This window comes from Cheilinus undulatus, linkage group 13, assembly GCF_018320785.1.
Source record: "Cheilinus undulatus linkage group 13, ASM1832078v1, whole genome shotgun sequence".
Taxonomy (NCBI): Eukaryota; Metazoa; Chordata; class Actinopteri; order Labriformes; family Labridae; genus Cheilinus; species Cheilinus undulatus.
The window spans coordinates 43,499,349-43,523,197 of NC_054877.1; the positions used below are offsets into that span (position 1 = coordinate 43,499,349).

The 23,849-nt window shown below is 39.3% G+C and overlaps 1 protein-coding gene across 1 annotated transcript in view; it reads right to left on the minus strand.

Moving 5' to 3' along the window:
• LOC121519580 (cadherin-18-like) overlaps positions 1-23,849 on the minus strand; it is a 104,642-nt gene that overhangs the window by 44,888 nt on the left and 35,905 nt on the right. Inside the window, exons 4-5 of the mRNA XM_041802337.1 lie at positions 11,336-11,503; positions 3,663-3,850 (exon numbers count right to left, since the gene is read on the minus strand). Coding sequence (XP_041658271.1) covers positions 3,663-3,850; positions 11,336-11,503 — 356 coding nt within the window. The remainder of the gene's footprint in view (positions 1-3,662; positions 3,851-11,335; positions 11,504-23,849) is intronic.

A 23,849-nucleotide genomic window follows, 5' to 3' on the forward strand; every position in this document is an offset into this window, starting at 1 on the left:
TGCATAAATATTCACCCCCTTTAAAGTGACAGAGGTGCAGCCAACTGGTGCTAGAAGTCTCAAAATTAGTGAAATGGGGATCAGCTGAGTGCAGTGAATGTGTCTTTAAGTGACTGTTGATAAAGACACCTAAGTCTGGAAGGTCCAGTCACTGATTAATCAGTATTCATGGCTACCATTACACCATGAAGACAAAGGGACACTCCAAGCAACTCAGGCAAAAGGTAATTGAAAAGTATAAGTCAGGGGATGGAGTTCAGTAAAATCCATCATCAAGAAATGGAGGGAATATGGCACACAGAAAAATCTGTCTGGATCAGGCCGCCCTCACAAACTGAGTGACCGTGCAAGAAAGAGACTAGTGACAGAGGCCACCAAGACACCTCTGACTACTCTGAAGGAGTTCCAAGCTTCAGCAGCTGAGATGGGAGAGACTCTGCAGACTACAACTGTTGGCCAGGTTCTTCACCAGTCAAAGCTTTCTGGGAGAGTGGCAAAGAGAAAGACATTGTTGAAGAAAACTCAGATTTAAAGCTTGTGTCCAAAACTGTTCATCTTTTGGAACAGTGATGCGCTCGTTAATATCAATTCTCCCTCACTTGCCAATCAAAATCAAGAAGAGGCGGGGCTTCTGACAGCAGTAGAAGGGAAACAATCTGACTCATCTTTCTTTGTCTTTTTTAAGTTGTATTTTCAGGTCTGCAGCTGCTGAGCATGTCAGGAGAAGATTCCTTTACATTGCCTGCACACCCTCTGTGTAATATTTCATTGATGCACATACAGCTATTAAAAACGATGTTACAGATTATCTTGAGGAAAACGGGATTAGTTTTTTGCAATGTAGCAACAGTAAGCACTGGCAAGAAGCACTGTGGAATAGAGGTCTTGAGCGCTGCCTTGACTGATGTTCACCATAAGGCATGTGGGAGACTCCATGGTCAAGAGGAAGAATGTTCCTTGGTCTGATGAGACCAAAATGGTGCTTTTTGGCCATCAGACAAGATGCTATTTTTACACATCACCACAAACACACCATCCTCATTGTAAAGCACGGTGGTGGCAGCATCATGCTGTGGGGATGCTTCGGGCATAAAATGAATGCAGCAAAATTTAGGAAAATCTTGGTGGATGATCTTTTTCAGTCTGTGAGAGAACTACGGCTTGGGAGAATAATTATTTTCTGGCAAGACAATGACCTGAAGCATACAGCAACATCTACACAGAAATGATTTAAAGACAGCAAGGTGAATGTTGTGGAGTGGCTGATTCAAAGCCAAGACCTGAATCCAATAGAGGATTTGTGGCTGGACTCGAAAAGGGCTGTTCACACCTGATCCCTGTGCAAGCTGACAGAGCTTGCAAAGAATGGTGTAAAATTGCAGTGTCCAGATGTGCAAGCCTGTTTGAGGCCTATCCAAACATTCCCTTAGTTACACTTTTCAAGAACATTTTAACTGAGTTCTTGGAGTGTTCTTTTGTCTCACTGGTGTAATGGTAGCCAGGAATACTGATTAAACAGTGACTGGGCCTTCCAGACGCAGGTGTCTTTATACTACAATTATTTCCAGTCACTTATTTTATATAAAATATTACTATTTAATTGACACTGAAGACTTTTTGTATATACAGTATTTTTCTCAAAATTTTAAATCATGTTGACCATAGCTGATTTATAAAATCAATAAAAGGGTCAGCCATCAAAGGGTGTGAATACTTTTTATAAGCACTGTAAATGTCTTTGCAGTCACTTTGTCAGAGTGCTTTAATCTAAGGTTCTTTTCCAGGGTAAAGGCCCGCTGCATGGCCTTTAAACAATACAGCATGGGATACATTCTTCTTTTTCTTCTGCATCTCAAAAACACCCCAGACAGAAGCCAACTCTTCATGGTGGAGAAGTTCTCCCTCTGTGCAGCGAGCCTCTCTGTTCTCAAGTTTTTAAAGGTTATGGTTTCAGAAAAGGAGACAAAGGTACAAAGAAAATCAAACACACTTTTAACTTTTTGGCTCAGAAAAAGAAGAAGAACTGCTCCCTCCTGCTGATCCTCAGTTGTCATATTTCTAAAGGTGCAGCAGAAGATCAGACACTTTGGCTGTTTCAGAGAGCTTCAATCAGGACAGCAGGACAGGCGGGATGGAGTTTAGACATTTTCCTCTATAGTTCACTTCATTGTTTTTGAACGGGGAGAGACATCTGCTCAAACTAGAGGAAAACATGCTGGCTCTTTAATCCTCCAGACGTCATAGCACTGTGGAGCACTTGTTTTTAAAATGTACTTTTTTAGTTTTTATGTCCATTTTAGACGTGTTGCTAGTTTGCTTGCTGTGTCTCCCAGCTGCCAAAGCCCTGCCTTAAAAGTTTACCTCAATGAACCTTGACTTTGTACAAACAAGAGGAGTTTCACAAAATGCAAAACCATGCCTTTACTTTGAAAAACTGGAGGTACGACTGTTCTGTGTCTGTGCTCCCTTGGACAAATTCTACTGATACTGATTAACTATTTAAGACCGATTCATTTCAGCATGTCACTTTCATCAAGTTCATCAGGAAATGCATTGCAAACATAGTCTACCAATGTGGATATACATCTGCTAAAACAAGCTAAATCTGGCTCTCTATTTGGCATTTTCCTGTCTATTTTTGCAGCAACATCAACATGCAAGCAAAGACAAAAATCACCCATGACACGGCTAAGACACGGCCGCCATGCACCCAGTCTTCACACTCTGCTGCAAACCATCCCAGTGCCTGCTGGAGGTCCCGAGTTGAGGAAGCCAGCAGCACCCACATCATCTGCATAAAGCTGAGACAGAATTCTGAGGTTCTTGAACCAGAAACCCTCCTCCCCATGACCGTGCCTTGAGATCCAGTCCTTGAAAATTGGAAACAGAATCCAGGATAAGGGGTCGGGCTCAGCTGAGAATGCAGACGCAGATCTCACTTTGTTTATAAAAAGTTCTCATGGCTCACTGCAGCGGCCCCAAGACCTCATATTTCCACAGTGACCATCCATGGGACACGTGAGCCTCCAAGACCACAAATAAAATACAGATGGGATGAACAACCTCCCATACTTCCTCAAGAAGCTCTGCAAGGGTACAGATCTGGTCCACAGTCCAAAACTGTGGTTTCTCTGCTGGAAAGCGGTGGATTGCTCCCTCCAGGTGGGGAGTGAGTCTTGGGGTCTTGTTCATGAGTGAGGGTAAAGGTGCAGTGTCTGCAGTACTACAGACGTTGGTCCTGTCTGATGTGGGGAAGATTCAATTCTCTTGGTTCCAGTCCAACATCAGACAGACAAATGATAATAAGGTGACATGTAAGTTAAGTCTTCTAGCTATGTTTTTGGGTCTAGAACTCTTAACAAATATATGACCGTGATCAAAAGTTTACTGTGAATGGCCTCTCAAGGACCACCTGCAGTAGCTCGTCTACACCTAAGGAAGCACTGCTGTAGACAAAATGATGTGTATTCATTCTGTTTTCATAAAAATAGTCAAAGAGAATTGTATCACCATGGTAGACTAATATTTTGGTCTGTAGAATTAATGAATGTACTAGTCACACCATATTACCATGTCAGCTTTGACTCAGCAGAAACCTTCGTCTTGTTTTTGTCATGTTTGTCCATTGTCCAGGTCTTTCTCCTTTGTTGCTTGTTTCCTACCTGCTTGAGTGAGATGATCCCCTCCCTGCGGTCAGTGTCTGTGGTTATGGTAAAGATGGCCGCTGCCTCCGTGTTTGTGATGCTGTAGGTCATCTCAGCATTCTGACCTTCATCTTCATCGCTGGCTCTGATCCGACCCACAGCTTTTCCCACCTCGGCCAGCTCAGGAACGTACAGCTGGTAGCTCTCTGAAACACACAGAAACATTTTAATAAAACACATTAATGGATGCCAAGTGGTGCTTGGTCTGATTCTGAAGACGTGAACAAGCTGGCGTTGGCTTAAAGAACTGTCTCTGATAGGTAGAGCTGCTCTTAGTGAGGTTAGCAATTGTGGAAAAGTGTATGGTAACTTTTGAGCTCTGTGTTGACAACAGATGGTGCCACATACATCACAAAGCACCAGATCATCCAGGAGAAATTTATCATGATGCTTCAACCTGTAGGGGGCAGTCCCTTTGTACAGTTTTAACACAACATGTAGCATTTAAATACTTTGTGCTCAAACGAAAAGTTTGGACAATTACCCTAAAATTCCACATACTCTTTGCAGCGATCTATATGCGAAGCACACTCATTTTCTCACTACTCATCTTTGCAATTCCACTGCACTTGTGTCTGTCTGTTTCGGGCACATCCCAGAAGTGCCATGACACTCTTCAATTGAGATACATGTTGGGTTTATTTAGGGCTCCGACTGCTGCCAAGCTGTATCAATCCAAGTGGAGCAATCCAAAACAGCAGGATGTATGTGCAAAATATCGGGTCAGCTTCAAAATAAAACAATGCATGGACTCATGATGGTAAATCATCACTACATCAACATTCTCATCCTGTTGCACAAGCTACAGGTCACCAGGAGATCAGAGGGCCACAGAGCTACTATGGTCTTAACTTTTAAAGTGGAAAACCACAGAGTTTTACATGAAACCACACATCCCTTATAGAAAATGATAAAAAAAAATCCTTCTAGCTTCCTGTACTTACCCTTGATGGAAGCAAGAAAATCCCTGAACAATATCAAAGTGAATGGCAAAGCAGACTCAGAAAGGAAAAATAGTCTGTTTTTTACACAAGTTTCCTGCAAGAGCTCAAGATCTTGAGTCTCCATCTGCTCAGGGCTTGGTTTTTCTCACCTGTAGCCTACAGTGCATTCAGAAAATATTAAGGCCCCCCTTTCAGTCTTGTTATGTTGATGCCTCAGTCGTTTAAATTCATTTTTTCTCTCAATAATCTACTCAGTACCCCATAATAACAACCTGAAAACAGAAGTTTAGACATATTTGCTGACCCTGTGCATCAACACTGCAAAAATAGCTCAGGTTCCTCCCATTTCTACCAAGATTTGCTGAGATGTCTCTACACCTTAAAAGGAGTCCACCTGTGGTAAACTGATTAAACAGATTGGACTTGTTTGTAAATGCACACATCTCTTTATAGAAAGCCTTACAGCTGAAAATGCATGTCAGAGCAAAAACCAAGCCATGAGGTCAAAGGAAGTCTGCAGAGCTCAGAGACAGGATTGTTGACAGGAACAGATCTGAGGAAGGCTTCATAAAAACACATGAAAACCTGTTTGGAGTTTGCAAAAAGCACCTGAAGGACTCCAACAGTGTGAGAAAAAAGATCCTCTGGTCTGACTTCAGTTTTAAACGTCATGTCTGGAGGAAATCAGGCATCACTCATCACCTGCCAAACCATCCCAACAGTGACGCAAGGTGGTGGCAGCATCATACTGTGGGGGTGTTTTTCACAGAAGGGACTGGGAGACTGGTCAAGATTGAGGGAAAGCTGAATGCCACAAAGTTTAGAGATATCCTCAGTGAAAATCTGCTTTGCAGTTCAGGACCTCAGACTGGGGTGACGGTTCACCTTCCAGCATGACAATGACCCTGAGCACGCAGCCAAGACAACACAGGAGAGGATTAGCGACGAGTCTGTGAATGTCCAAGAGCGGCCCAGCCAGATCCCTGACTTGAACCCTGTCCAACATCTCTGGAGAGATCTGAAAATGTTTGTTCACTGACTGTCCCCAACCACCCTGACTGTTCTTGAGAGGATGTGCAAAGAAGAATGTGAAAAAAAAACAAAAAACAAACCAAGCAAAACCAAAAATTAACAAAGGGTATCCAGACAAAACAAACAAAACAAATAAAAGCAAACAAAACAAAACAAAAGAAGTTAGAAAAACAGGTAAACAAAACATAAAAGCACAAAACAAATTTAGGAAACAAAACAAAAAACAATTACAACAATAAACTAAAACATGTGAAATACAAAAAAACAAACAAACAAACAAACAAACCAAACCAAACAAAATTAAACTAATAAAGGAAATAAAAAAGAAAACAATACAAAATCAACATATGTATATAAAAATAAAACAAACAAACAAAAAGAACAGAAATACAAACAAGCAAAACAAAAGAAAAGAAAAAAAACCCAAAAACAAATCAAAACAAAAGAAATTTAAAAAATAAACAAAATAAAAAAAACTTTGGTGAATTCAAGAAACATAACAAAAAGAAAATGAAAACAATAAAAAAACAAAGAAGAACGGCAGAAAATCCCCCAATCCAGGTCTGCAATGCTCGTCGTGTCACATTCAAAAAGACTTTTGACTGTAATTGCCGCCAAAGGAGCTTCAACTAAGAACGGAGAAAAGAGTCTGAATACTTCTGTTAATGTGGTATTTCATTTTTGTCTTTTTTTTCTTTTTAAGAAATTCTGCGACTCTGTTGTTACAAGGTAGTCAGTCTAGATTAATGATATTTTACTGACTTTTCCAAGAGTATTTGGATAAAATGTCCTTAACCAAAATGAAAATATGTCTTTAAAGTTAGTCTTTGGTTTGGCATGAAAGCTCTCTTAAAGTCCAGGTAAAGGTTTTTGTCTGAACATCAATGGAAGCTTAAATTTAAGTTCAGAGAACATTTATGAAAATGATCTAACTCTTCAACCATTGCATTCAAATATTTTAAAACTGGCTGTCCTTGATTTTCTGAACTCTTAATAAAATCTGTTTAATAGCACTTAAATGAAACATTATATAAACACATTTTAACAGATTTAATTCAAATAAGCTCAAAATGACGGTTATTTAAAAGCATAAATATCAGCATGTTATACTGAGTGAAGGTAAACAGTAAAGTTCAGACACAACCCACTCACAGAAACACTCGGGTAAAGAAACTGTCCATAACCTGGAGAAAAGATGCATTTCAGTTCACTTTCATCAGACAGTCTTTTCATGAGGCCTCTTTGCTGATGACCCGTGATGACTGCAGCCGCTGAGTAGGTCAGAAAAGAGCTCTATAACTACACCGTTAATTGCTTTAAACTTCTGGCAGTGATGCTGCGCTCGGTCGGAGGCAATGAAGCAATCTCTGCAGGAACACAGTGCCTATAGAAAGTTTTAACTGCTTATTGATTTTGAAAAATCAATCATGATCAATAGACTTTGACAAAAACAACTTAAATGTCTTTGATGGCAAACTGAAAACAGATTTCTACAAAGTAATGTCATTTACTTGAATAAGTAAGGTAAAATATGTGACGTCACCAATTGGCTGGACCTGTGTTGAAGTAGGGGGTGAATATTTATATATTTGACATTTTTATAAATTTGTTTCGCTTTGACATTAAATAGACTTTTTTTGTATTTTTGAGCACAAAAAACCCAAAAGAACTGACCATAATTGATTTATACAATCAATAAAAGGGTAAAACATTCAAGGGTCAATACTTTTTATAGGCACAGTAGAAAGACAGGAGAGAAAGAAAGTGGTGTGAACAAGAGCACACTGCCTCCTGTACTTCAGTGACCTTACTGAACAACCCACTAAAATGCCCGTCTCTGCTTTGGGAGCTTTTATTGTGAAATGCTGCTTCACAAGTATTTTTGGAAAGCTGCTTGAGCAGAGGTGTCCAAGCTTTTTTCATTGAGGGCCAAAAACATGAAGGGATGACTAGACCAATTTGATTTACCTCACTGTAAGTGCATTATAGTTGGAAAAACAATCAAATGTAGTTTAAGGTATGCTGATTTGCTGATTCTTAGCTGGTGGGTCACGAAAATGTGCCTGAAAAAATTGTGCCAAAAAGTCAATTTAAGTATTTTAAAACTTGCACATTTTTGTCTGTCCAGTTTTTCATGTTTTGGTGTGTCTAAAGTCAAAACTGTGAATTTCTTTTCACTGAATGAATCTGATTGGTTAGAAAATCTGGGTCACAACCCTCAGTGAGGAGTAACATGTGGGAACTGAAGCCTTGTCCTCATGAAGGCGGGTATTTTCAAAAAGTTTTTCTCTTTTTTAAAATTGTTGTACACATGCAAACGGCATTTTAGGTCACTAAAAACTTCTTCCAGGGTGGAGATTGTGGGAAACTCTGTGTACTGCATTTCCATGTAGACGGGGGAAACTGAGAATTCAGCCTGAAACTTCACACTGGGCACTGATTTCTCCTGTTTGACGTCACTGGATTGCGACAGTACTTTATTTCCATAGCAACGTCAGACGCAGCCAGAGTTGTGCTTACTGGACTTACAGAACTTTCTCCATGCTTACACAAACCCAGTTGCTCTCCCACTGTGTTCATAAACAGAGACGCCTGACTAGACAAAGGAGCTCAAGGCTGTTTTATTTTATAAACCTCCGCAAACATCAGCAGTTTGGCTCAGACCCAGTTCAGGTTGATGGGACAACTTTGAGAAGGAAACAGCCAGTAGCCTACTGACGGGCAGGGAGGGAATTTCCACACGTCAGGACGTTATTTCTGTCTGTGAGTAAACTGTTTCATCATGTTTACAGTAAAGGACAGACTACTGCTGACATGGTGAAATCTTTACAGTAGTACGTTTTTGTGTCGTCGTGTGGACAAAAATGTTCCTGGAATGCTGCATGGCATTATTTTGAAGACAAATAATAAAAAAACTCCTGGTTTAAAAAATATTTGTCTACATGTGGATGAGGTCTGAGGCTCAGCAAGGAGAGAACCAACATATTAAAAAACAGAAAAAACCACAGTTAAACAAAAAATTCCACTCAATTAAACAAACCACACCAAACAAAACTAAAATTGAAAATAAAATAAAAATAAAACAAACAAAAAATGAAGAAAAAAAAACAAATAGAACAAAACAAAAGAAAACAAACAAACAAACAAACAAAAAAACAATAAAACCTGACAAGCAAAAGAAAAGAAAAAAAAATACAACAAAAACAAATCAAAACAAAAAGTAAAAAAAACTAACAAACAAAGAAAACAAAACCCAAAAACCCAAAACAAATTCAAGAAACAAAACAACAAAAAAATGAAACAATAAATCAAAACGTGCAAAATAATAAAAAAGCCCAAGCAAACAAAAAAGTCAACAAACAAAAGGTATCCACATAAAACAAACAAAACAAATAAAATACATTACAAACCAATACAAAATACAAAATCAATGAAAAAATAAACAAAACACAAAAACACAAAATGAATTCCAGAAACATAAGAAAAAGAAATTAAAACATTAAAAATACCACGCAAAATAAAACAAAAAACAAACCAAATGGAAAAAAACAATAACAAACAAAAAATATCCACACAAAACCAACAAACAAAACAAATGAAAGCAAACAAAACAATGACAACAAAAAAAAAACAACCAAACAAAAAAAAACAAAACAAAACAAATTAAAAAACAGGTAAAGCCAAGGCCGTCCCCACAGTTACTTATGGTAAAACCAACTGTGGTTGTAGGAAGGTACCACAGAAAAGTCTCTCTGTCCTGTGGATCTTTGAACCCTCTTACCCTCCCTTAAATCTGAAGTTGTGCAGTCTGAACTTCGGCAGGCTTTCTTTGAATGCTGATGAGATTTTCCCAGGATTTCCTAGGATGGTCTGTTATCTCAGAGTTAAAGAGTACAGCTGAGGTGTGTTAGCACATGATACCACACTGATGTATCCCGGTAAGAGGTGAGCTATTAGGGCTCTATAAACCTGATGAAAACCTGAGGGTGACCCCGCTAAATTTAAATTCTGCTTCACACCGGAGTCCTCTGCTCTCCTCTAAAGCTAAAAGCAAACATCAGCCTCACATTTATCAGGAGAGTGACCCTGGGATCATTCCGGTTTAGAATTCAACCTTCCTCATACAACAGAGACCAAAAACTGTCTTGTAGAGTTTTATAACTTCATTCATCATCACTCAGCTTTCACACTTTCTTCTGGGAATGTGAGTCATGAGATAACTCACTGTGTCAGTCTATTATTACTGTTATTATCAGTAGAAAGGATGGTAGACAGTTGTTGTTGAACTAGATGCATTAATCGATAAGGAGACAAGCACTGGTTTATTTCTACAGATTGGCATCAGAGAAGGAACAGATAGAGGACTAATGCTCTTAGACACTCCACTGAACCTTTAGAGATCAACACAGTAGCAGTGAACAGACTGGGAGTTTGACCAAAACACATCAAAAACACCTAAAACTGTCTAGACTTTCATCCTGCCAAGCTAGAATGTCCACGTGGGCTCCATGTGGGTTATTTGTGGGCTGCAAGTGTGGGTCCCATGTCGGCCATGGGTCCCCCCTGTGACTGCCCAGGTAGACCTCCAGTGAGATGTACCTGGAACCTCTAGAGCAGTGTTACTCAACCCTGCTCAACCAGAAAGTCAAATTGTTGAAAAACACCTTTGCAAGAGCCACAACCTAAGTGGTGAAAAGTGGCAAAAATGGTCAAAAAGCAGCAAAAATTGAAGCAAAGGGGCAAAAATGGGTGAGAAGTTACAAAAAATGAGTTACAGGTGGAAAAAAAGGTCCAAAAGTGGCAAAAACAAGGGGAAAATGAGTGAAAAGTGACTTAAATGGGCAAAAAGCAGTCAAAAGTGGCAAAAAATAGTAAACAAGTGGCAGAAATGGCAAAAGGATGCTTAAATGGGCAAAAAATGGTTAAAAAAAGGGCAAAAATGGGAAAAAAATAACATATAGAAGAGGCAAAAATGGGGGGGGAAAGGATAACAATTGATATTTAATGGCAAAAAGTAGCTTAAATGGGCAAAAAGTGGCAAAACAAGTTGAAAACTGGCATAAATTGGAAAAAGTGGCAAAAAAATGGGGAAAAGTGGTAAAAAGAAGTGGCAAAAATGGGAGAGAAAGGAAACCAATTGATATTTAATGGCAAAAAGTAGCTTAAATGGGCAAAAAGTGGCAAAAAATGTTGAAAAAGGGCATAAATTTTAAAAAAGTGGCAAAAAAGGGGGAAAAAGTGGTGAAAAGAAGTGGCAAAAATTGGAAAAAAGTAGGAAAAAAGTGGTATTTAATGACAAAAGGTAGCTTAAGTGGGTGAAAAATGGGAAAAATGGTAAAAAGGGTCAACAAAGTTTCCTTTATTCAAGGTTTTCTTTGGGAATCATATTCAAAATTTAGACTTAAAAGAGCCACAAATAATCACAAAAGAGCCACACTTTGAGTATCACTGCTCTAGAGACTGTCCAGACAGGCCCCATCACAAACAGGTAGGTCACACCTGAAGATCCCTAAGGTCAAATTTTAAGTATGAACTCATGTTTTCACAGATAACCGATGAATTAATCTGTTTTCTGATGAGGCTTCTGGTCATCTTAGAGTCTGACAGCTATCATTACAAAGACTTCAGCTGAATCCCACAGGAGGGACCACTCACTCTGAGCAAACTTTGGAGGGTTGTCGTTGACGTCCGTGAGGGTGATGTTGATGGTAGTGGATCCAGACAGTCCTCCCACTGAGCCCGCCATGTCTTTGGCCTGGATCACCACCACGTACAGGTCTCTGCTCTCTCGGTCCATGTTGGACATCGCCGTACGGATGATACCTGTAAAGGAAAGGCGGATGCATCAGTACTGGAGCAGTTTAGAGAAAACATCGCATTTCATTATTTTAAATTAAAGTATATTAGGTTATTGTTTTTGTGTTGTTTTTATTTTTGCATCTTCCCCCATGTTTTTTTTTCTATTTTTCATGTTTGAAACAGGCCACACCAACTATAAACCCAGGACTTTGTTCCTTTTTTTTTTTTTTTTACCACAAAAACAAACAACAACAACAACAAAAAAAAAATGAACCTGTAGCAAACCGTGGTCCCAAAACTGAGGTACAAACCAAATTGTGGCATGTGTTACAGTCCAACTAACTGAGTAAAAGTCATCATTCAGGCATAATGAGGAAGGTTTCTGCCAGATAAATTCATCAGATTAAGAGAGCAGCTGCTAAAACGCCATTACAAAGATGCAAACTGGTATTTGATGCTGCTGGTGAACCTCAAGGTGTAGGATCCTCCAGAGGCTTGCAGTCATGCATAAACCTACTATTCAGCCACTCCTAACCAACGCTCACAAGCAGAAACCGTTATCTGGTGGCTGCAGAGAGACACTGAGTGTGCTGAAAAGGACAATAAAGCTTGTGATTAACCCCCTAAGACCCTGCATCCACATATGAGGACATGAAACTTTGACTTTCCTACATTAGAGATTTCATTTTTGGAATCAATGTCACAATTGTCCAAAATATCCATTCAAGTATAAAGTATTTGTTTGAAATGTAATATGCTGTTTGGACATTTTAGGCAATTTGCTTGGAAATTATCAAAGTATTTCAATGTAAATTAAGAGGATATGTTTGTATATTTTGAAAGGTTTGAATTTATCTCAGTATTTTAATGCATTTTTATTGGAATAAGGGGAAACTATTACCAAATCTAGGGGGAATTGGACTGGGAATTTGGAGTTCACGATTGTCCTTTGAAATTTTCAGGGTTTTTCTTAGGAAACTTTCGGGGGTTTGGGATGTTTCCATCAAAGACATTTTTTTTAATTGTGGAATTTTGAGGGGTTTTGAAGTTATTTGATAGTGTTGATCTGTTCAGTGTTAATTTAACTCTGAAGAGAGTTCATTGATTTAATCCCTGCCCACTGTTATTTCAAATCCGCCCCCGCCCCTCTAACACTGCAATATAAAATCACAGAGCAGTTCATCTCAGTACAGTCTGTTGTAGCTGATGTCACTGCCTTTATTGAAAGTTAACAGTCAGTTAGATGATGTTTTTTTGTTCATTGTGAGGTAAATTTGCCAAATCTATCAGCCACAGTGGTCTATGGAGTATTTAAAGCATCATAACAGAGATCTGGAACAGAAAAATGGCCTGTCTCGTCTTCTAAGGTTAACAAAAGGTCAAGAGGCAGGCTAACAGTGTGAGTGCTGTCCTCAATTCAGACTGAACCATTTTTAAATCTGAGAGGATCGTATTTCTCCTGAGTGGGCGTGGCTTCATCTCAACAGACATGCCCACATCAGATTTTACTGCCTCATTTTTCATGATTTTGGGGCTCAATTTCCTAAACTTAGAGATGTTTTATTTGACTGAACTTTGATTTAGAGGTTCATAACACAGTGAGTGGTTATACAACAAACCTTAATACAGATTTATTTTCACTTTACCTGGTCTTCAAAGTGTTTCTTTGTGGGAACTTGTGCTCATTCACTCTGTAGAACGGTGGTTCTCCACTGGTTGAGCCACGGGACCCACCATCAACTCCTCAAGGAGAATTGTGACCCAAATTTTTGAGATTTTTTGGCCATTCAGATATATTTTTAAACAGAGCTTCAGCCCAAGACAGTACAACAGATGTAACAAAACCATGAAGAAGGACAAAAAAATGCCCATTTTAAAAGAGCCTCATAGACAATTCGGCACAATTTTTTTCCCAGGCAGCAATCCACTGAAACAGGCTCTGTGACCCACTTTTGGGTCCTGAGCCACCAGTTGAGAACCAGTATGGTAGAGCACCGATCATCAACTGGTGGCCCGAGGGCCAAATCAGACCCCCCAAAGCTTCCTGTCTGGCCCCTAGAAGATCATTAAATTCATAAAAGGAGTAAAAGAAGATGTTGTGGTTTTAGGAATATCTTTTGGCTTCAAATGTCTGCAGCTGTTAAATCCATCCCAAATACAATTACTATTGGAAAAGTTTTAGAACTATCTGATTTTGATCTGTTTTTACAGAAATTCACTTGTCAGCCATTATTAGTTAATATCTTTTAAAAAATGGGTTAAGACTGGCAGAAATGTCGCAAAAATGGCCGGAGTAAGTGATGAAAATGGGTTAGAGTAGCAAAATGGGTTGTGGAGTGGCACACGGGGGCAAACGTGCAGGAAAAGAGGTTAAAATACGGCAAAAATTGGTAAATGAGGAAAAAAGGGGCCAAAAAGTATAAAATATGAGTTATTAGTGGTAGAAACTGTGCAAAAAAGTAATGCAAAGGGGTTAATAAGTGGTAAAATGGATACAAGAGTGGCACAAAGGGGATAAAACCTGCAGGAAAAGCAGTTTAAACATGGTTAGAAAATGGAAAAATTGTTTTAAAGAGGCAAAAGCATCAAAAATGGGTTAAAAGTGGCAAAAATAGCCTGGTAAAGTAGTGAAAATGGGTTAAAGAGTGGCATACAGGATCAGTAATTAGCAGGAAAGTTGCAAAAATGTGTTTAAGAGTGGCAAAAATGATCAAAAATAGGTTTCCATTCTTTGGTTTTATCTGGGGCCCAGACAGTTCTGTGGGCTGGCCTGTCTCTTTGTGGCCTGCTGCATTATCAATAATAGGGATAGATCTCACAGGTAATACCTAAATATTTCCAGCATTTTGAATGGAAATACAAATAATAGTACAATAACATGTTAATCAGACCAAAATATTTATTTCATTTTTGTTTATTTGAAAGTCTAACCCCTAGAGTCTCTGTCAAGACTAATTCTGGCCCTTGTGCAAATATAGTTGATGACCCCTGCCATAGAGCACTTATGAGGTCAGGCACTGACGCTGTGTGAGAAGGCCTGGCTCACAATCTCAGATTTTTATTTTTTTTTGTCTTATGCTTTGTGGCTAAGTTGCTGTTGTTCCTAAATGCTTCCACTTTGTAAAACTACCATTTACAGTTGACTGTGGAATATCCAGCAGGGACGAAATTTCACAAACTGCCTTATTGCAATAATCACAGTACCACACTTGAAGTCACTAAGCTCTTCAGAACGGCCCGTTTAGTATCACAAGTGTTTGCAGATGGAGACTGCATAGCTAGATGCTTGATTTTGAACACCTGTGGTAACAGGTCTGTTCGAAATGCCTGATTCAACAATTAACAGGTGTGGCCAAATACTTTTGTCCACATAGTGAATGTGTAGTAACCAGAGATCAGGATTGATTACTTCAGCGTACTGTATGAGGTACTGCTGACTCCTAATTTTCATCTTTAGACTGTAAGCACTGTCCAACATGTAAAAACTTGTTGTTGTGTGAAATAATTAGGAACAATCTTAGCCAGAAGTGTCATTCTTAAAGACTCGTCAAAACGACCTGAACCCGAGCTCTGAACCCAGACTGGTTCTACCAAGGACAGTATCCACACACCCATATAAACACTCACATAAATGCACACGCACACCTCCCACATGAGCTGCAGACAGTGTTTAGCCCGGAGGCTCTGCTCCACTGCATTACTCGCTTCAGAGGCCAACAAAGCAGAGAGCCATCTGGCCTTATCAGCCCCTTTAGACCGAGCGGAGCGACGGCGTGCAGGCTGGAGCGGACAGGGCGGCACACATTATGCACCTGTATCTGAGTGACCGCGGGACAGACAGACACGCTGACAGACAGAGTGACAGAGAGGGGGATGTGCGACGGCAACATGGAGGACAAAAGGAAGCACTGAGTGTTTGAGAATGAGTGGAAGGGACTGGCCTGTGAGAGCGAAAAAGGCCAGAGGGAGTGCAGGAATGCTGCTTGTGTCAGAGGGAGGAGGAGGAGGAAGATTTACTGTCCTGGGCCGGCCACAATGCTCCATGCAATTTCAGACTCATGGATGTAATTTTCAGACTAAAACCAATATTTTCAACCTCGATGGAGCTGAATTAGAAGTGGTATATTCAAGCGTCTGATGATTGACCCTTTGCTGGCTGGAATAATGACCCATCAATCAGAGAGCAGCAACCTTTGCTGAGTAGTCTGGGAGAGGCAAACTTTAAAGCAGGCCAATTTTTTTGGGTGTGGCGTTTAAACTGTGACCTTAATTTGTTTGTTGTTGGTGAAACTCCACATCCACATCATAATTTGGGAGTATTTTTATCCTGTTTCCTAAACAAAAGGTAAATAATGAAAAATGCCGTCTGTATACTAACATACAGTGTCTAAAGTTCACCTTCTTGGATGTTTTATACTTTTATTGGTTTTTAAAATCAATCATGGCCAATAGAATTTGGCTTTCTTGACAAAATAATGCCTCTATAATGTTAAAGCGCAAACTGATTTCTACAAAGCATTGCCAAAAGTATTCGCTCACCTGCCTTGACTCGAATATGAACTTAAGTGACATCCCATTCTTAATCCATAGGGTTTAATAAGACGTCGGTCCACCGTTTGCAGCTATAACAGCCTCAACTCTTCTGGGAAGGCTTTCCACAAGGTTTAGGAGTGTGATTATGGGAATTTTTGACCAGTCTTCCAGGAGCGCATTTGTGAGGTTACACACTGACGTTGAACGAGAAGGCCTGGCTCTCAGTCTCCACTTTTCTGTGGTCAGATAAAACAAAATTTGGCATTCTTTGCTCATGAGTGGTAATTTGGCACAAATAATTTGAGATTTGTCACTACCTTAACGCACCTTACTGTGTCTTTAGCTTTACTTTCCAGTAGGGGTGTAAATCACCAGTTTCATCACGATATGATAAAATATCGATTCATAAAGCGATTCCATATCTGCCGATATCAAAAAGTCTGCCACGATTCGAATTCAATTTGATTCGATATAGAGACCTGTGATCGATATGAGACAATATTGTGAACCCATTTTCCACAATCTGTTACTTTTCACATAAAGGAAAAAAAAAACCCACAATATTGATACCCTCTCAGCTGCTAGCCATTACCTACTATCCGCGCCTAGAGGTGCTGTGACTCATGGATGGGCAGAAACTGTCATAACCAAGCATGTGGGGGACTTTTAAATTAAAAGCGTAAGGTAAAAATGGCGATTGATATCGACGTCTATACTTTCAATCGATTTGACTGAATCACTGCTCAATCGATGTATCGATCCAGATGGATAAATTGTTACACCCCTACTTTCCAGTCCAATCAATTCCAATCAAATATCTTATTTGTTACAAGTGGGAGAGAGCCTGGCAAGAGTCTAACAATAACAAGGAAGATAGGACATGATAAATGTCACTTCCTGGTGGGATTGGGTCTTTACAAAGTGTCAATTAACCCCAGTTGGACGTGCCTCCATTAGAAGGAACCAAACTACCTGGAGCTCTGCACCATCCGCCACCATCTCCACGCAATACCACAAACAGTGTAGACCAGAAAATATTTCAATGTGAATTTTCCCAGTAAAAAGTTCTTGATATTCTGAAAGCAGCTTTCTCCCCCTTGCCCTCGTGTCATTTTTCACCGTAATCCCTCGCGCACAGACGTAGGAGAGAGTGAGACCGAGAGGGCAGATAAGAAGAGGAGATTTTTCTCTATTGGAGCTCCAAGAGAGCGGCAGAGATCAGCCAGAGAGGAGAGGGAAGCAAGCGTGGGAGAGTTCAACACATGTTCTTAAAAATTAGGCTCCCACAAGGCAGACAGGGCGGATTATTTTAAAGACTTTTAAAAGAAAATGTCTGCCGTACTGCTATGTTATATTATATTATGTATGAGGACATATATTCAAGCATATCGCTGAGTCAGATTTCATCAGGGGGGAATTTTTGTACCGGCTAAGGAGGAGTTAAGGGCTCAGAAGGAAAAATGGCAATCCAGAGAGATAAAATGTTTGAGATTAATATTGTAGTTGTAAAGGAACTTATTGTCCCATTTTGCAGTGATGGGCTGAGACCAATCTTAGCTCTCACCATAGGTGAGAGGCGGGGTTACACCCTGGATATTCACCAGCCAATCACAAGGCTGATCTGATAATCAGACAGATAACCAGCCAATCTCACATTCTCCTCCTGTAGATGGAAGCAGGACCTGGAGAGAACTCATGCATGCATGAGGTAAGCGTGCAAAATGGGAGACCCTCATGGACAGGGGCCCAAATCAGGAAGCTTCCTGCTATCAGCAGACAGAGCCAACCGCTGCACCAGCATGCAGCTGTATTTGTGATTTCACAGAACACCTTTGCACATTTGTAGAGCATCTGCAGTTGCATGCTGGATGTCCCTGGTGCAGAGGAGGTAAAACACAAACAAACAAACAAAAATCAGAAAGAGTGGCAATCATCTGGTTGCAAAACCACAGTGGTTTGCAGTCACGTGATTCTAGTGATGCACAAATAATTCAGATGTTTCCTTGACATATTACCTGTGTTGTTCGGGTTGTACTTTCTGGGAATGATTTTAATTTAAGATCTATAAGATATTTTCATCCATCTTACATGGAATGATGTAAATTCTGAAAGAAAGTTTTATATTTCCAAAACATGAATATTCAAGGTGATGAAATTCATCCTGAATGTCTGAATTCTGCTGTAAAAAAACCCCAGAGCTCCAAGTTGAAAGAGTCCAGGTCAGACGTCTCAGAGAGATCAATCGGAATAACCTTCCTCCTGTCCAGAGATCATCTCCCTCATAAAGCTGCCGTCTGTGTGCAGAGCTGTCGACGTGGTCAGACTGAACAGTTTGATCCTTCGTGTTCTGTCCACGATGCACCTGAGCTCCGGGGAACACCCGGGGGACGGACAGCATCACTAACAGTAACGACCAGATTTATTTATCTGTTTATTTATTTTTTTATTACAGGCTGAGAGGCTCAGTGTGCATCATGTTCTCTCCATCCAACAGGGATGTGCTGAATGTAAATTAACATCCAAGGATCCTTCAAACATGTTTCATATAAATTCTCATGCTTTTAGCTCAGGTGCATACATACACACATCAAAATCAGATCACTTTAGCATCTGTGTGAACATTCAGAATGCCTATAATCAGACCTTTGTGTGGACGAGGCCTTTATTAATGTCTATATTAAGATATATTAATCATGTTAAGTTATATTAATGTCTCATTAAGATGCCGGTGTTAAAGTTAGCATCTGTTACAGACAGAGAGGAAGGAGAGAGACAGAGATGTCTCCTTGCCCATTAAAGTATTCCTTTACATCTCGATCTGCAGACTGATGACAGCCCAACACGAAAAATTCAGAAATGACGGACAGAGCAGAACCACTTCAGACTTTTCATCCGGTAAATTTATGACCATTCAGAGCAAATATTTGATTTTAGGAAGGACAGCTTCATGATTTCAATAGTAAACTGATTGATTTTGCTTTAAATTAATATAAATTTCAATCCATTTGTCCATGGGCAGAGCGAGGGGGTGGCGTATGGGCCTTCAGACCCGAATGTTTTCTTAATAGCCCCAAATCTTTCAGGTTTGTTTTAAATATGTTGCTTATGGCATTGCTGATCACAGCATGGAAATGTAATTTTAAAGCAATTGGAAAAAAAAATCAGATTTTTTTTTCACTTTTAGGAACATATGTACAGGGGAGTATTTGGCACATTTAACAAAAAAACATTAGGTATGCATTTTTTGTCATTCTCAGAAAAATGACAGAATTTTGACTTTTTCTTAGAATTAATAAAAATGCATGCCAATTTTCTTAATGGCCCTAATACTCTTTCATATCTATACACTTATTGCAGTGGAAAAATACTTTTAATATTCTTCTAAAAATACAATTTTAGGCATTTTTGTGAATAAATTAACATCTCTAACCCCAACTGTTGCATTGTTTGAAATTACAGAGCTTCAATTTCACCAAATTCCTCTCCAATCTATGCAATGTTACGTAAAAGATACAATTCAGACATTTTAAGGAGGCAGAATTAAAAATTATTGGACTCTAGCATGGTGTATCATGATTTTAGAATGATAATGACATATTTAGCTCAGTTAGGTTAAGAAAAAAAATGTTATCAACTGAGCATTTTTTTTAGGTTGAGCAACATCATTTTTGCCTAAATTTTGATTTTAGATTTGTTGGCATTTTGAATTTAAATTTTTATTTTAAAGTGCACAAAATAGTGCATTAAACTGTCCAATATGCAAAACAAAACAAAACAAAACAAAACAAAACAAAGCATGACAAGGTTGAACAGTTAAAGAACATTCTCTCTTTAATTTTAGTTTTTTGTTTTTAAATAAATTTGACAAATAAAAACAACTCTGCAACTCTTTCAAAGCCCAACATCCAAAAATCTCAAATCTTAAAAAAAATTATTTAACTAATTTCTTGTAAAAAGTAAATCCTTGTATAAATTTAAAAGCCATTTACAAATCTGGAATTATTTTAAACATCTGAAAATGAGATGTTTATCTAGATTTGTCAGGTGAATGAGGCCTAAAGTAAGTGTTCAGAGATATTTCTGACTACAAATAAGATGGACTGATGTCTGAGTTTTTGCAGGTGTAGCCATTTGTTGTTTTAGCGAGTGCTTCTCCTTTTTATCACATTAGTGAAGTCAAAGAATAGCAGTCCAAGACCAAGACAAGACCAAGACATTCAAAGTGTGGTCTCGAAACTGGTCTCAAGATCATGAGGGTTCTCAAGCACTCCAACACTCCAGCACTACCATCCATCCATTTTTACAACCGCCATCCACTTGGGTTGCGGTGCCAGCAGCCCCATCAAGTCCACCCAGACATCTCTCTCCATAGCAACACTTTCATCCTAGGGGATCCTGAAGCTTTCCCAGACCAGACAGAATGTATAATCCTTCCAGTGCATTCCAGGTCTACCCCAGGGTCTCTTCCCAGCCAGATGTGCCCAGAAGACCTCCAAAGGAAGTTGCCCAAACCACCTCAACTGGCTTCTGGAAGCCACTGGAGATCAGCAATCCAAGACTGCCACTTTTGCCTGCCGCCCGGTACACACTGCACCAAACCACCATGCCCATCTCTGCAGATGGTGAGCTACAGAAATGACAGGGTGTGCTATAAACAGTTTGTCAGATTCTGGCGTGTGTTCACTGTAATAAGAACCTTTGCAGGTTGGTAATAATAAAAAGATAGATAAAATTAGGGCTGCATAATCGTATGGTTTAAGATCGTAAAGAAAAAGAATGTATCGATGATCTGCTAAAGCTGAAAAATCATAGAATCACAGGACAGTAGTCTACACCTATTGTAACTCACCCCTCCCCCTCTGTTTCCACACACAGCAGGGATGAAAGCTAAAAATAATATATCGTCCATGTAAAGAACTCTTACTGGCTTATACTAAACTGCCTCAGGTTTTTGGACAATCCCAGGAGATGGCGCCCTAAACAGCTTACTGATAGTCAAACACAGTAGAGGAGATCAGGCACACTGCAGTCAGCAGAGGTGAGACTGTAGGCAGATCTAATCCTGGTGTTTTAATTGTTACAGCTGATATTATTTTGCTCTGTCATTGTCTGACAAGTTATTAATAATCACCTGGACCCCTACACATGAGGTTTAAATAATGCAGTTACAATGAATATGTTATTAATAATAGGCCTTTTATTCAGAGGGAGGTAGTGATAGCCACAAGCTTTGGACCTCAGCAATTTCTTTACATTTTAAACAGTATGAATTTATTTACACGCATGCAGCTCTCTCTCACACTGATGTCACCACTCCATATCAGCTAATAACATTTTCCTGACCTCTTTATGAATAAAAATCAAGTAAATAAGGTCCCGTCATCACTTTTCAAAATTGCAGTATGAAAAACCGAGTTTCCGTTAGCCTGACTTTGGCTTGTTTCGAAATCCTGCAGATAAAAAAAAATTACGGCCAGAATGTCCACAAGATAAGTAAATAGCGCATAATAACATATTATAAATTGTGCTACCTAGAGGATATGTTGCAGGGATCTTTTAATATGAATTCAAAGTAATGGTACTACAACCCACTTTCCATCCATTGCTAGGGTTGTTTACCTTCATAGGCAGCACATGGCTAATCTAGGCGTTGAACATTCTGGGATCAACGCGGATGACGTTAAACAAAGCCTATCCCAGGTGTATTAGTGGAGGTTACGGTTGAGATCACCAGTACTGTTTGGATGATTTGTTGGTGTTTTCAATGGAGGGTGGTATTTGGCTGTTGTAAGCTGCTGAGTTACGGTAGTGGCTAACGTGTTACCTTGGGGCTGATGGTGCTAATGTGAAGATAAGTGCTGCTGTTGTTTACTTTTCAAATGTAGGCACATATTATGCAACTGACTGCATATGTGAGAGGAAAAGCTCACAATTTCTTTTTCACAATCATTGCTAAGCTCCGGTCATGTGTAATATGTGTAAACTAACAGTAATGATGACAGGGTAACAAGAACTTAGGCTTACTGTTGGCTTAGTTTCTACTGTCTCGGTTCAGACAGAAGAATGTTTCCTCCCGTTTTACGCACACTCAAAGCAGGTTGTCTGATTTATGTGTTCTATTCCTGTTGAACCTAGGTTATTGGTCACATGGCTGTCTAAAGCAAATGTTGAGTAGTAAACTCGCTCAACCAAAGAGCCAAATTGTTGGAAAATACCTTTGCAAGAACCATAATCTAAGCCGTGAAACAAAGACAGCTTGAAGTACAATAACTATTAATTATGGTGGCAAAAATGGTCAAAAAGCAACAAAAATGGGTGAAAAGGGGTGAGAATGGGGAGGAAAAGTGGAAAAGGGTCAGAAAGAGGCAACAAATGGTGAGAAGTGACAAAAAGTGAGTCATAGGTGACATAAAATGGTCTAAATGTGGCAAAGAAATAACTGAAAAGGGACTTAAATGGGCAAAAAGCAGTCAAGAGTGGCAGAAATGGCAAAAAAATAGGAAACAAGTGGTATTTAGTGGCAAAAGGTAGCTGAAATGGGTGAAAAGTTGTGAAAAAGGGCAAAATTGGGATAAAGTGGCAAAAAAAGTGGCAAAAACTGGCAAAAAAAGAGGGAGCAAGTGGTATTTAATGGCAACAGGTCGCTTAAATGGGTGAAAAATGGGAGAGAATGTTGAAAAGTGACAAATGGGTGAGAAGTGGCAAAAAATGGGTAAAAAGTTGCAAAAAATTGTCAAAATGGGTTAAAAAAATATGAAAAAGGTGGTATTTAATGGCAACAGGTAGCTTAAATGGGTGAAAAATGACAACAAAAATGGTGAAAAGGGCAAAAATTGGTGATAAGAAGTGGCCAAAATGGGAAAAAACTAGAAAAAAAAAAGGTATTTAATGACAAAAGGTAGCTTAAATGGGTGAAAATTGGGAGAAAAATGGTGAAAAGGCAACAAAAATGGGTTAAAGTGGCAAAAATCAGAGAAAGAGTTACAAAAGAAAGTCAAAATTGGTAAAAAAAAAAAAAAAAAGGTAGAAAAAAAAAGTGGTATTTAATGGCAAAAGACAGCTTGGGTGAAAAGTGGCAAAAAAGTTTCCCTTTTTTAAGGCTTTCTGGGGAATAATATTCAAAAATCAGATATAAAAAGAGACAAAAAGTCACAAAAGAACCACATGTTGAGTATCACTGGTCTAGCAGACACTCTGGTGACAATTCTAGTACTTTAAATGTTTCATTGCTGAAATATTTCTAATGCACATACAAATCCTATCCATACAACATTAAAAAACCTCATCTTTTATAGTCAGAAATTGTCTTACACATCTCCATATTTTTAGGAGTTCTTCACAAAATCTATTTGCAGAAAAATATGTGTTCATCAAACCAAAAACTAAGCTCTTACCTAGGCTGCACAGTGCTGCATTTAGCTGCTTCATCATCATCACAGACATCTTAATCTCTTTTTAACACAGTCATGATGACGCCAGATTTACCGTGACTCAGGTGAGTGTGACGTAACGACCAACTGCTGCCATGATAAATGTGTGAAAAGTAGGTCTTTGTCTCTGAAGAGGAACTTTGAGCACATGAAGTTCATAAATTTAGCAGCTATCTTTGATTTCTTGGTCTTCTGAAGACACGATGCAGCAGAAGACGTCAGATATTTTTACAGCAGAGAGAGAAAGTGTAAGAAGTGAAAGGCTCTCTGTCATACCGACACACATGGACAGCCGGCCTGTCCGTGTGGATGTTTGGCTTTCATCCTGTGATTCTCTCCACTTGACAAAGTCCAAGGTTAGCCATCCCTCTCTCTCCTGATAATTCATGTGCTCACACAGGCATGAA